Consider the following 14,173-nt stretch of genomic DNA (forward strand, 5'->3'; position numbering starts at 1 on the left):
CGCACAATTTCTTGTCGCCAAAGAATGATAAAAGAACCCCGTAAAAGCTGATAAGGGTACAGATCAACGTATTTTAAAGAAAATGTTCCAAAAACATACATTATCTGCATCATATCTGTTTTAAAATATTCTCAAGGCTGCCTGGCCAAAAAAAAATGCACATTTTACATCAAGGTGATGTTATCTTTAACTCTTTGCAAAACATTTCTAAAGAAATACAAAGGATGGGAGGATGGATGGACGGCCAGGCAGACAGACCCTACGAATTGACCGAAAGGTTCATCCATTTCACACAATCATTGAGTTACTCGATTGCTTGACCTTGCGCAGCATGTTTCTCTGCGGTTGTTTACTAATGTCTGATTGAAGATGGCGATGCACATGATCTGAGGGGGTAAATGTGTTTTACAAGATCATATGCATAAGGACATTCTTGTTTTTAAACAAAATGGTCTTAAAAAACATTTTCCGAACCGCGTCCTTTGGTTTACGAACATGGAGTTCATTTTCAAGTGTGAAGCAGGGCAGTAATGCTTTACCCGTATTCAAACAGGCTCAATGGCGCTCAACGTTAGCACCTAACATTAACTATAAAGGTAAGAATTTGTGATATTAAAGCTCTTTACGAGTAATATCAGCAATGCTTTAACTTAATTTTGCTTATAGATCCATCAACGTCTGCGGTCTAAAAGTGGTTGATGCTGTAATGAAACAACATCCTCTTTTTTATTTTTAACTAGACACAATGACACAGTTTCTAACACTGAAAGGTGGTGTTTTCTTTATATTACTCTAAATTGTTTTGTGTTTGAGCAAGTTTGTTTAGAACTGTTTTGCTTAGTTTACCGTTTATTCATATTTAAATGGTCAGTATGTGCAGATACATTATTGACATCTAGATGGCTCCAAAACCTAAAGCTCTTCAAAATACGAGCCGAGTCAAATCTTTTTTTTTTTTTTGGTCATGTCTACATATATTTTATTACTTAAATCAATTACCTGGAACCATTTACTATTTGTTATTTTTTACCCATTCATCGTTTACAGTGATGGATTATGCTAACAAATAAATAATAGATTTAGTATGTATATGATTAGTGGATTTAACTGTTACTATCATGCATTTTAAAATCTAATCTAACATCTAATGAGAATAAAGGAGGTATAATGTCTCTACTTTAGTTTCGTTTTACAAAAACATAATCATGTGTAAACTTACTTACTAAATACGCATATGAGTTCTTCACAAGCATGTAAAAATACTAATTAAAATAAGTTAAGGTGATTTTTTTTTACATTTTCAATAAAATAAAATAAACAAATGCTTGTGGAGTAAATGTGCTAAAAACTTAATACAAGAAACATTAGTCACAAGACAAGGCAAGAGAGTTGAACAGAGGAGCAAAAGTTCTTGTCACCTTTATGTGAGTGTTTTGTGATATGACTAAGTGTGACTTGTCATGTTTTAGCAATGTGAGAAAATTAACAAATGTGGTCCAAATTTGGCGTTTCAGGCTGGTAAGGGGGGCTGGTGTTAATTTGTTGTCAATTTGATGTCTTGCTAGAATCTTCCCAGCAGTATTATAATAACAATATGATAAGAGTTTGCTTCACATTAATAATAAATAAACAAGATATATTTGAGGTGTACTTTGATATACATGATTCTCTAGTAATGACTCACTCTGCCCAAATGTCATGGGTTTGATCCCTAGGGAACACACATTCTGATATAATGTAGCCTATATATAACTTGAATGCAAGTCCCTTTGGATAAAAGTGTCTGAGAAATGCAGAAATGTAAATGTAATGTTCTTATTTTACACTGCAGGCCAGGGAAAGTCCCTCTGTTTTGATATTTTTCACAGTATATAGTATGTGTTGTTAGTACACTCTAAACATGGGTTATTTTCGATTCGACCAAGCGTTAGGTCTGTAAGAGACAAACCCAGGCTTTGGCTTAATTATAATATTTGACCCAACAACGGATTAAAGCAAACCGACTGGGTTCGTTCCGACCCAATGCTATGTTAAAAATAACCCAGCAATTATTTATTTATTTAATTAATTGTATCAGCTCCTCCAAGATCTAAAATGGTGGTCGTGTAAGTTATTTGCCCTAAGAAAACATTTATCATAATATCATATCCTTATGATTTGTGAAGGCAGACATTGTGGCTTTTTACACCGGGTTCCCACGGGTCCCTGAAATCCTTGAAAGTTTGTGAATATGGGGGAAATAATTCAAGGCCCTGGGAAGTTTTTGAAAATAAACATACATTGATACAGGTCATTGAAAGTACTTAAATCTAATTTATTCAAGAAGTTTTATGGGAAAAAATCCATATTATTGCCTGTGTAGTGTTGGATAATATCATAAAATGTCTAGCCATTTAGGCACACTTGCTAAACTGTTTGCTTTAAATGCTTATATCTTCTGTATGCAAATGTTGATTCATACCAAAATGCTTTTTCGCATTGTTGTGTTTGACACAAGAAGACGTCTCGGGTTGCGTATGTAACTGTTGTTCCCTGAAAAGGGAACGAGACGCTGCGTCTCCCTTGCCATACTTCCTGCGTCCCTGTAACGCTGTCTTTGGCAATATTTCAGATAGCAATATACTTTCTTTGTTGTTAAGCCTCACCATTGGTTGAATTTGTTATACACATTCAGACACACTTACCCCTGGAAAGTGTCACCGAATGACACAGCACGAGTTCCCTCAAAAGGGAACTGCAACAATGTATCTTAAAAGGTAACACGATGTAACCTTTCTCTCACTTGAAATGTGTCCCCACATTTAGTCCTTGAATTTGAGGCTATTGGACCTGGAAAGTCCTTGAAAGGTCCTTGAATTTTAAGTTAACTAAGGTGTGGGAACCCTGTTTACATGAATAAATGTCATGATTCAGAATAACTCCCATTATTTCACGGCAGCAGATGTCTTAAACAATGAACCTGAAAATGCTTACAAGTGTTATTTTAAATGTCAGAAAGTCTTTTTCTTAGTAATCATCAGAGCTAACTAGGTTACTGGTTTAGCCTTTTTTGACATTACTAATTTCCTTCAGTAAGCAGTGCAAATTCAATACTTAAAACTCTGGTTTAAATGATGTGTGTGACCTTCTGGTGTAGAAATGTAAAAGTTATTTTATAGGGTGATTTACCGATAATTGTGCCGTGAACTGCCACCCTGTGTCAAACATATTTTGAGCCATCTGAACATCTCCTTGCTTGTTGTTGTTATTATTAGCTTATTACAGGTATGCTAAATATATTCATTATATGGCAATCATTATTTTTATCATTATGATCAACTGAAATGTAAGATATGTGATGGTGGAGTGAACAAACCTAAAAATGTCTTGGCAGTATATCATATCATTGAAATAAGTTTTTTAAAGTAGACGTGTGGTTGAGACTAATCTGTCTACCCACCTACGAATTTATGACGCTCTATGGTCAAGATCATTTCCTGTGATCAAAACCATCTCTGGATGCAAAAGCGTAGTTTTACCACTAGGGGTAAGAATAAAAACTAAAAGATATATATGAAGTTTATTCAATTTGTAAACTACCAAGCCTGTAAATAAAAAAGGGTTTTCCCTCGATGATACTCAGAGCATCTTAAAATACCTCTGAATGTATGACATTTGAGAGGATCTGATTGAAAGATACAATAGCTTTTACCATAAAGATTGTATGTTTTTATTTACAGTAATTGGCAGAAAAACACATCAAAAAGTCAAGTTTCCACACTCCTCTAATATATCCTGGTTTTGTTGATTGCTGTCTGTTTGCACGGATGGCATTATGACAGACTTGTCTTTTCTTTGAGTGGGTGTGTGGGCAGGATGTGGCCGACCAGATCACTGCCTCCCCCCACACCCTTAATGATACTTTATCACCAGTAATGTGTCTCACGTTGTTTTGTTTTTTTTAGCTGCAGTGCTGAAATACTTTAAGGACTGTAATATACACATACAAATATATGCACACTTATTTTACATATTGTGGCTTTAGCAATTGCAGTCTGGTCCATAAACACTACAATGGCTCACAATGAAACATTGCTGTTATATATGGCTTTTATATGTGTGTTGTTTTTTTTTTTTTTTTAAAGGAATCTAATTCACAGGGCTTAAGTGATACAGTTTATGCAATTATATGTCTATTATTATTTTAGTGGAAGTTGACTTGGGTATGTGACTATAATATCTGTCTATTTTAGGTAATCACGCCTTTTCAAGCCAACAAGTGAGACCGTATGCACGGGCAGTTATAAAGAAACAAGGTAAGAAAAATAAATAAACAGGTGCATACTGTCAAGCACACACAGCCATGCAATTTCTCTATAGTCAATAATTTAAAGTAAATTGGCAACTAAACCAGCTTTTATGTTTTTGTATACATTGTAAGGTGTTTAAAGAAAGGGTTTAGTCGTTTGGTGTGATAATCTGAAACCTGTCAACGCCTTTGCTGTTGAATAAATTGAACCGCTGACTGTAAACCAGGCCCTGTAAGTCAGTGCCTACACTCTAAAAGATGCTAGGTTATTTTCAAATCAGCATTGGGCTAAAAAGGAAAACCCAACCATTGGGTTAAATTAACCCAGAAAATGTTAATATTTGACCAAACAATAGGTTTAATTAACCCAGCATGGTTAAATTGCAACCCAACAGGCTGGGTTTCCTTTTTGACCCCACACTGGGTTGAAAATAACCTAGTAGTTTTAAATAGTACATATTTTCAACGTGCCATATGTAACATCTGAATTTGAGACATTTCGGACTTTATCACTGGATTGTTTTTACATTTGATTAACTTAAAGGGACACTTCACTTTTTTTTGAAAATATGCTTGTTTTCCAGCTCCCCTAGAGTTAAACATTTAATTTTTACGGTTTGGGATCCATTCAGCTGATCTCCAGGTCTGGCGCTAGCACTTTTAGCATAGCTTAGCATAATTCATTGAATCTGATTAGACCATTAGCATCGAGCTCAAAAATAACCAAAGAGTTTCAATATTTTTCCTATTTAAAACTTGACTCTTCTGTAGTTACATTGTGTACTAAGACAGATGGAAAAATTAAAGTTGTGATTTTCTAGGCAGATATGGCTAGGAACTATACTTTCATGGCTGGCAGCAGGATGCTAGGGGTGTGTGACGGATCACAAAACTCACGGTTCGGATCACATTACGTTTTTTGAAGCACGGATTGGATCATTTTTCGGATCAGCAAAAAATAGGGTGGGAAAAATCTAATAACAAATAAAGAAATCATAAAACATTTATTAAAAGAAGAAAGTGCACATTAAGTAAGGTCTACAATTAGCATTAGGTACAAAAATGAATAAGAACAGTGTCTTTATTGTATGAATTAAATATGATTATTATTATTTTTAGAGCTACAGAAGGGATTTCTCGTTGTCTTGGGTTATTTGATTAACATTAATAACACAGACTTAAGTAGGTTAATTGAGGTTACTGAAAATATTCCCCTTAGTATCTTTCAATAGCAGGGGACTATTTTCAGGCACTACATAATCATTGCGCCTCCTGCAGCCATGTTACGACAGCAAAGTCCTTGATTATTACGCCAGAATGAGAGTATAGTTCCTAGCCATATCTGCCTAGAAAATCGCAACTTTTAATTTTCCGTCGGTCTTAGTACACAAGAGTCAAGTTTTAAATAGGAAAAATATCTGAACTCTTTGTTTTTTTTTAGCTTGATGCTAATGGTCTAATCAGATTCAATGGATTATGCTAAGCTATGCTAAAAGTGCTAGCACCAGACCTGCTGATCATCTGAATGGATTCCAAAACGGTAAGAATCAAATGTTTAACTCTAGGGGAGCTGGAAAATGAGCATATTTTCATAAAGAGAGGAGTGTCCCTTTAACAGGCTACCAATGTGTGATGACCTGTTTGCTTTATTTTGTTCTTCATTTCTTTGCAGAATTCCCAAGTCAGCTCCAGGACTTGTCTCCGTCTATGCTGAAGCTTGAATATGCATCCGTCCCGCTTGCACAGTCGTATGTTCCCACCCTCTTTCCTCATCATACCCGCACATAACCATTATGAGACCAGCTAACTTCTTCATAAACAGGATTTAGGAAGAACATTATTTCTTCAAACTTCCTTATATTGCTCATGCAAAATGTTAACAATATTACATCATTATTTTGCAGGGTTGACAGTGTTGTGAAGAAACTGCTTACACTGGAGTTTGCAAATCATGTACGGGTTTGCATTTCCTTTCTTGCTCTTTATCAGATTTTCATGGTTCCTCTTAAGTCTATCTGTACATCTATCCTTGTATCTATCTAGATGCTTTTGTCTAATCACTAATTTGTAAAAGTGTCTAAAAATCTTGCTAAAGCGTTACAATGTCTTTCCTCAGGGTGAAAAACTGCGTATGAAAGAGGAAGAGCTTATTGCAAAGGTGCGGAGAGACGAGAATGACCGCACCTCAACAGAAGTCAAGGGTAAGTTCCTGTTTTGAACACTTGAGAAAGTCATTGCTTTAACCATTCTGGAATCTCAGAACATGACTCAATAATGGGGAACATCCTTGCTTGCTTTACAGTGGCTATTTTGACAGCGCGAATTCGCAACTTTCAGGAGCACTTGCACAAACACCCGAAGGTAAACCCTGCAGTGAGCAGAGTAATGTTTTTTCTGCCATCAGTAAAGGTGTCAAAACATATAAAAACTCCCCACTCCATTTGATAGCACAAAAATACAGAATGTCCTGTAGTCACATTGTTGTGCAAATACTGTGACTACAAAAAAGTCAAGATAAAAATCAAACTAAGTGATTATATACTGCTCAAAATAGATATATGTATAAGTATTGGATACTTTCTTAATGTGTTAATGTGATGAATTGCTATATGAGAAACTTACGTGAACTTAAAGGGTACTTCATCTAACAATTACAATAACCTTGGGACCAGTCAGTTAAAACTGTTACCAGATGGCTGTGATGTAAGTTTTTAGATAACATCTAGAAAAATTTGTTTGCAGATCACTTGGTGTGATTTTGCATCCAGTGAAATGCAACTGTGGTTTAGGTGTTTAAATACTTTCTGGGGCTTGTATATGAATGTCTTAAAGACATTTATGTAATAAAGCATATCATTCATTTTGTTATTCGAGAGGATGTTGTTAAATTACTGTATAAAAGCATTAAAGCCATCTTTCTTGTGTTAAACCAGGATAAAGCTAACAAAAGATGGATGCTTATGAGCATTGACAGAAGGAAGAAACAGCTCAAGTTTCTGAGAAGGACCCGCTATGATGCATTTGAGAAAGTGTGTCAGGAACTCAATATCACATATTCATTCCCCCCTGAATACTATCGACGCGTCACCCGCCGCTGGCTGGCCAAAAAGGCCTTTTGCAATAAGGTAACACTTAGAAGCACTGCTTTGTTTCAAAGGATTTAACATACTGCTTTTTTGTTCAGTCATATTTTACAAAATCTCAGATTGTTAAACTTTAGTTATTATAACTTAATTATTTACATATTCACAAGAAAAAGGTCAAATTCTAGCTTAGCCTAATTTCTAAAATACATTGATAATACTTAAGCTGTTAGTGCTTCTGTTTTTCTCCAAAAATAATTCAACCTCTGAAATTGTGACCTTTGTTAGTAAAAGGGAAATTGCACAAGATTAAGCGAAAGGTATTTTGCGGTCATGGGAAACTGCCTTAAGCTTTGGTGTTTGGATCAGCAATTTTGTTTTGATAATCTATCAAATAACTGAAGGACACAGTAATATTTCAGTAGTGAAATGAGATTTATTGGATTAACAGAAAATTTGCAATATGCATCAAAACGAAATTAGACGGGTAAATTTGGGCACCCAAACAGAAAAATCACATCAATCTTTAGCAGAAATAACAGGCTCTAGATGCTTCCTATAGCCTGTAATGAGTGTCTGGATTCTGAAATGAATGTATTTTGGACCATTGCTCCTTACAAAACATCTCCAGTTCAGTTAGGTTTGATGGTTGCTGAGTATGGAAATCCCGCTTCAAATCACCCCACAGATGTTTAATGATATTCAGGTCTGTGGACTGGGATGGGCATAGAGACAGAGTGAGCGTGTCATAACCTGAAAACCACGCCCACCGGGGGGGGGGGGACAATCCAACCGTCTCCATTGACTTTGTATTGCGAGAGGCTGCCTCCTTGTCATTTCCGGCTTATAACAAAAAACAGAATAATGCCTAAAAGCTGCTATGTGACTGACAATATGTACAGCTAACAAGCCAAAGAACCCAGAAATAAGTTTTTATAAGCTGTCGAGCCGTAAATCCCAGCTTTTAAGGAGAAAAAAGTGGATCGCCGACTACGTTTCCCCCTAGTGGACGCAGTTCTACTAATAGGAGTACTATAAAAAGTTTCCACTTTTGTGTCTTTAAACGCTCGTTTTTTGGGGTCGACAGCTTATAAAAACGTATTTACAGATTAAACCTAAAAAAAAGAATAATACTTAACTCTTTCACCGCCAGCGTTTTTAAAAAAAGTTGCCAGCCAGCGCCAGCGTTTTTCATGATTTTCACTAAAGTTTAATGCCTTCCAGAAAATGTTCTTCTTTAAATATATAAACATACAATATACCAAATGAAAGAACAGACCCTCTGCTTTCAAACAAAAAAATCCGTTTCACCCTACCTTCAGTGGTTCTTTTGCAATCAGCTTTTGAATATGGGTAGGTTTCTGCAAAAAGAAGATAATTCCATTTTTGTGACGGACTTTTCATAGAGATTCCATTCAGAGCGATCTTTAAAACAGACACGGACATGCAGCCGCTTGCCATAGGGCAATACTTCCGGGTTTAAAAAGTGGATAATAGCGGTATTGCGGAGAGACGGAAAATCTCGTCATTGGCGGGGAAGCGTTTTCTCTTAATTGACGAGATATCTCGTCAATGGCGGGGAAAGAGTTAAAAGCTGCTGTGTGACAATGTGTACAGCTAACAAGCCAAAAAAACCCACAGTAAGATGGAACCTCCACCAAATTTGCCTGTGGGTAGCCAGTGTTTTTTTTGGAACGTTGTGTTCTTTTGTCACCGTGCATAATGCCCCTTGTTATGTCCAAATAACTCAATCTTTGTTTCATCAGTCCACCGCACCTTATTCCAAAATGAAGCCGGCTTGTCCAAATATGCGTTTGCATACCATTCTCACCATCCTTATTTTACGTGGTCTTTGTTTTCAGGTCATTTGAGAGTTGTTTTATGGCCTCCATGTTGCCACTCGTCAGGGAAGAGTCAAAGGTGGCTATTTTCATAAACGGACATTTCAACCTCTCCGGTTTCAAAATAACTTCGAGCACACACGCCAGTTTTCAGAAAAGCGTTAATTGACATGTTCCCGTGTATATATGCCATCAAGAGCATGCCAAACCTCTAGGTAGCGGTGTAACGAGAACTTCAAGCCCATGTAAGCCAATCAAAATCCCGAAAACAGCAACAAATCACTTCTTGTTCCTCTTTTGAATAAGGTCGCACTTTTGGCGTAGGTGCGAGCTCTGTCGCATACTGTCATAGATATATACACTAGATGTCGCCTTGGCTATGGCAGTTCATTGGACAGAATGTGTCAAATTGAGCCGCCATCTTGAAACAGGGGAACCTTGCATCAGCGTCATTGTAGGCAATGGTGCAACGAAAATAAAATCACCATAAATCGTCATGAATGCGATTTTCTTGGTTTTCTTTTGGTTTGGTTCAACAGTCAGACATGTATTTAGCATTGAGTCCAGAAAATGTTTTAAGTTTGGATATTATGAAAATCTACTTTTTCTAACTATAATGCAGAGTACTAGTAGGCCTAACATCCATACGCAGCACAAAAATCCGGCATCATCCATGAATTCGAAGTACAGGCGGAGATGGCAGTTTTACCGAGCTGCTCCCTATCATAAGACCCCTGTTCCAAGATGGTGGCGGTTTTGACGCATGCTTAGAACCCCAAGGCAACATCTAGTGTATATATCTATGGAATACTGTGACATTGGCTGCCTATACATCCGTTTGTCTCAGTTTATATGCATACGTGCAACCAAAGATTTTCAAAATCTCCACTCGGTCCGGAGAATCAGTTTCAGGGGCGAGTTCTCCATTTGCATGTAAACGAAGGGCGCATAGGAAGGGAAATGTCTCAGACTTTCAAAATAACCATGTTTCTCAATATGCGTTTTTCAGCGATCTTGCGTCCTTGTGTCCTCGCTCTACGTCATCATTAACAGTCGAAGTTCAATTCCAATTCTCAAGAACACAAGTACAGAGGATGCATGAAAATACCAGAGCCGTTTCTGAATACCAAGTACGCCAAACTCGGACTTGTGTCCTTCGTAGTTCGAACTTGCAAGTTCAGACTCGGAAGAACGAACTCGTGACGCAAAATGCATTCTGGGAAACTTCGCTGTCATAAGTCCACACAAGTCTCCTCTGATGCATCCTCGATAAAATGGGCGGATCAAGAACACATCCGGGGATTTTATGTAATCTTGGGGTTGATGCGAACTTTGAATTGGAACAGTACTTGGGCCGCGACTGATGACGTTTCACAAGTCCACAAGAACACAAGTACAGACAAGAACGCATATTGAGAAACGGCTCCGGATGAGTTCTTGATATCGAGGATGCATCGAGTGCAGACTTCCGCGCTGAAATCTGGGGAGGTCACGTGACCAGCAGGAAGATCGCACACATCTCAATTCTCACAGGTGCGTTCTGTGTTCTCGCGACCTTCTGAGTTCATTCTTCCGAGGTCGCCTTGCAAGACCAGTCTCCACGAGAACACAAGTCCGTTCTTTGCGTTCTTGGAATTGAGAAACAGCCAAAGAGAACAACAACTTGCAATTGGCCATCTTAAAAACCCTTTTCTCATGATTGGATGCACCTGACGTTCGACGCTTAATAAGCCACCAAACCAGGGCTGTTTCTCACTATGCGTTCTTCAGCGATCTTGCATCCTTGTGTTCTCGCGCTACGTCATCATTAACTGTCGAAGTTAATTTCCAATTCTCAAGAACACAAGTACAGAGGACGCATGAAAATACCCGGATGTGTTCTTAATATCGACGATGCATTGAGTGCAGACTTGCGCACTGAAATCTGGGGAGGTCAGGTGACCAACAGGAAGATCGCACACATCTCAATTCTCACAAGTGCGTTCTGTGTTGTCGCGACCTTCTAAGTTCGTTCTCCAAGGTCGCCTGGCAAGACCAGTCTTCAAGAGAATCAAGTCGGTTCTTTGCGTTTTCTAATTAATCAGTTCTAAGTAGATATTCAAATCAACAAAATGACGGGTTTATGCACCTGTCTAATTTCATGTTAATACATATTGCACATTTTCTGTTAATCCAATAAACCTCATTTCACTACTGAAATATTACTGTGTCCTTCAGTTATTTGATGGATCAAAATTAAAATGCTGATGCAAACACCCAAATATTTATAAACGAAAATCATGGAAATTGTCAGGGGTGCACAACCTTCGCATACGACTGTACATATAACCAAATGGTGATATATAAAAAAAGATTTTAATGTTGCTTCAGTGTGTTGCATAACGGTAATTAACTTTTACACCTGATGTTTATGTTGTGTGTTTTTCTCTCAGGTCTTTAAAGAAGTCCAGAAACAAAAGGCAGAGCAAAAAGCGAAACAAAGAGCAACTGCTGCTAAAGAAGAACAGACAACATCTTCTGCAGGGTCAACAGAAGCAAAGGAAACTTAAGTGTAAACAACAAGAAAATGAAACCTGTGACTAACAGTGTGCTAACCATCTGGATCTAACACATCAGATGTTTTTCCAAGCAATCCAGATGTTCTTATTTGATTTATATGTAAAATATAAACAGAAAAACAGAAATGGAAACATACAGGTAAACATTAAATAATCTGTGACTGCAATGTTTTTATGTTGTCATTACTTGCTTATAGTGAATTTCCTTCTTGTTTTTTGCTGGGGCAGCAAATAAAAGGTGAACTTAAAGCTTTTTGGTTGTCTTTTTTTTTCTTCAAAATACTGCTAATTATATCAAAATGACTTCCTAGAAAACCTTTGATAAAATATTTGGTTAGAAATTTCACACACTCAGAAGTTTTGGATCTGCAGCTCATGAAGACCCATATCATAAGACTGAAACATTGTGGTTCTGTGGCAAGAGCAAATGGTTTGCTCTCAAATTCTTTGAACTCGTGTTTTATTAGAAATGCATGACAATCAGGTGAATGTTCTAAGGTCGAAGTATCGTTTTTTTACTGACGTGAGATTATACATTGATTGTTGAGAACTCAGGTTGGTCACATTTCCTATTACAATGAAAAAACTCGACCCCACCATGACGTGTTTTGTGTGAAGCTTATATGTGTGAATCGGAAACATTGCACACGATAGTAGCAAACACGTTGGTGTGTCACAACTTCCTTTTCAGCTGCAAAACTCAGATCAAGAAGCTCAGGAGGACACGAGGTGCGTTTTGCAGTCTGTTATTTACTGTATTTATATAGTAGGTACTAAATAAATGTATCCTTTTTTTAAGTTTTCTCTCTAGTCTTTAGGTAATGGCATGGTTTCTAGCATATAAAGTGCCAACTTAATGATTTCTTATTGATCAGATATAGATAAGAAAATATCTGCTTTTTTAACTGGTTTTAAAATGTCAAAACAGATTGGTTTTCAAGCTTCTAAAGCCAGCAATTCTTTAAAAAATGTATGTATACTTAAAAGTTAATAAGGAATTTTATTATTATAATCTACCTAAAACCCAATGCAATATATTGTCAAACAAAGCTTTGTCTCTGAAGTGATTATATGTAAAATAATTAGGATGTGTTTTTTGTTCAAATGTTGTCAGAATAAGAAATAAATTCTTTCACTTGTTCTCAGATCATCAAGGAAGATTGTAATTTTTCTGCTTTGCTGGACTGCTCATTTGATTGACATGTCAAACCCAGTCATCACTCAGCCTGGTGCGGTTTCTTATGGTACAAATGTGCAGACAGGAGAATGGAGCACTGGTCTGTGTTCGTGCTGCAGTGACCTACTTGTTTGTAAGTTCTGACAGCAATCAACAAATGATACTACTATATTGTTGCATTTCAGTTTTGGTTTGTACAAACATGACTGCTTTTAATGGGCAGTGTTAGATCTATGGCTGTCTGAGGCACATTGCAGAGTTTATTATAATATGCATGATCTAAAAGCATTTTTTTATATCCTTCCATTGTTGTCTAGGTGCTCTTGGCTGTATTTGTCCAATAGCTCTTGGCTGTTACGCAGCAAACAAGTATGGAGAGAATGCATGCCTTGCATGTGTACCTGGAGGAATGGCTGCCATGCGAACACATATGCGACTGACTTATGGAATACAAGTAAGATTCAAAATATTTAGGTCTCTTTTGTGGAGGACTCAAATTCTAATGGTTTCAGTTACAATACCATTACGAAAATCAGCTGTTTAAACCAAAACAAAGTTCCTTTATGTAGTGTGTTTTCGGCCTTGTTTCAGCAGGATTTTATTGTGTTTGCTGGTTTCCATCCCATCAAAAAACACATTACCAGTAGAGACCTACAGAAACCATAATTTTTTAACAATTGTTTTTATTTGACCAAATTTATCAGTACAATCCGTACAGTTCCCATTTTAACTGTTAATCCATTAGAATGTCTGTGATGTTAATATTGTTTGTTTTTTTTTAGAAGGGCCCTTATTGTATACATACATTTTACAGAGACATGTTAATTTTTTGTTTACACTTGTTTATTTTTTTTTGTTGTTGTTTTTTTGCAGGGCACAATATGCAATGACGCTTTGATGACCTGTTGCTGTGGGTTATTTGAAACATGTCGAATGGCCAGAGAAATTCGTGTCAGGAATGGAGAGGCATAATTACTGTGTTTACTATACTAATATTAGTATAAATAACATTTGAAAATCGAAACTATTTTGTATATTACAGACTGCATAACCCCATACATTCCAATAATATAATGTTACAAAAATATAAAAGATATATTTATGAATCACCAATGCACATACAATAAAATTAAACAAAACACACAATAAAAGTGTTTTTTTTCTGATTTTTTTGTTATTGTCGGTTCTTGATTTATATTTTTGTTTAATTTTATCAGTCAATTTCT

General features: G+C 36.7%; 2 protein-coding genes across 2 annotated transcripts; both read left to right on the plus strand.

The window, feature by feature from the left end:
- Positions 1-334: 334 nt before the first annotated feature.
- mrps15 (mitochondrial ribosomal protein S15) lies at positions 335-12,025 on the plus strand. The gene is made up of 8 exons (XM_065298476.2): positions 335-596; positions 4,233-4,295; positions 5,961-6,036; positions 6,193-6,241; positions 6,405-6,489; positions 6,591-6,649; positions 7,222-7,413; positions 11,645-12,025. The coding sequence occupies exons 1-8, from the start codon at positions 449-451 to the stop codon at positions 11,759-11,761; spliced, it is 789 nt and encodes a 262-aa protein (XP_065154548.1). The 5' UTR covers positions 335-448; the 3' UTR covers positions 11,762-12,025.
- A 373-nt stretch (positions 12,026-12,398) lies between these two features.
- LOC135788956 (cornifelin-like) lies at positions 12,399-14,081 on the plus strand. The gene is made up of 4 exons (XM_065298477.2): positions 12,399-12,499; positions 12,917-13,080; positions 13,265-13,401; positions 13,821-14,081. Exons 2-4 carry the CDS (start codon positions 12,972-12,974, stop codon positions 13,917-13,919), a joined length of 345 nt encoding a protein of 114 aa, XP_065154549.1. The 5' UTR covers positions 12,399-12,499; positions 12,917-12,971; the 3' UTR covers positions 13,920-14,081.
- Positions 14,082-14,173: the final 92 nt, after the last annotated feature.

This window comes from Paramisgurnus dabryanus, chromosome 13 (genome assembly GCF_030506205.2).
Source record: "Paramisgurnus dabryanus chromosome 13, PD_genome_1.1, whole genome shotgun sequence".
NCBI classification, from domain to species: domain Eukaryota; kingdom Metazoa; phylum Chordata; class Actinopteri; order Cypriniformes; family Cobitidae; genus Paramisgurnus; species Paramisgurnus dabryanus.

Coding starts and splice junctions, on each gene's coding strand:
- mrps15 (XM_065298476.2), top strand. CDS start 449: ATGGTCTTAAAAAACATTTTCCGAACCGCGTCCTTTGGTTTACGAACA. Junction 597..4,232: donor ACCTAACATTAACTATAAAG/GTAAGAATTTGT, acceptor TGTCTATTTTAG/GTAATCACGCCTTTTCAAGC. Junction 6,242..6,404: donor CACTGGAGTTTGCAAATCAT/GTACGGGTTTGC, acceptor GTCTTTCCTCAG/GGTGAAAAACTGCGTATGAA.
- LOC135788956 (XM_065298477.2), top strand. CDS start 12,972: ATGTCAAACCCAGTCATCACTCAGCCTGGTGCGGTTTCTTATGGTACA. Junction 13,081..13,264: donor CTGCAGTGACCTACTTGTTT/GTAAGTTCTGAC, acceptor ATTGTTGTCTAG/GTGCTCTTGGCTGTATTTGT. Junction 13,402..13,820: donor GACTGACTTATGGAATACAA/GTAAGATTCAAA, acceptor GTTTTTTTGCAG/GGCACAATATGCAATGACGC.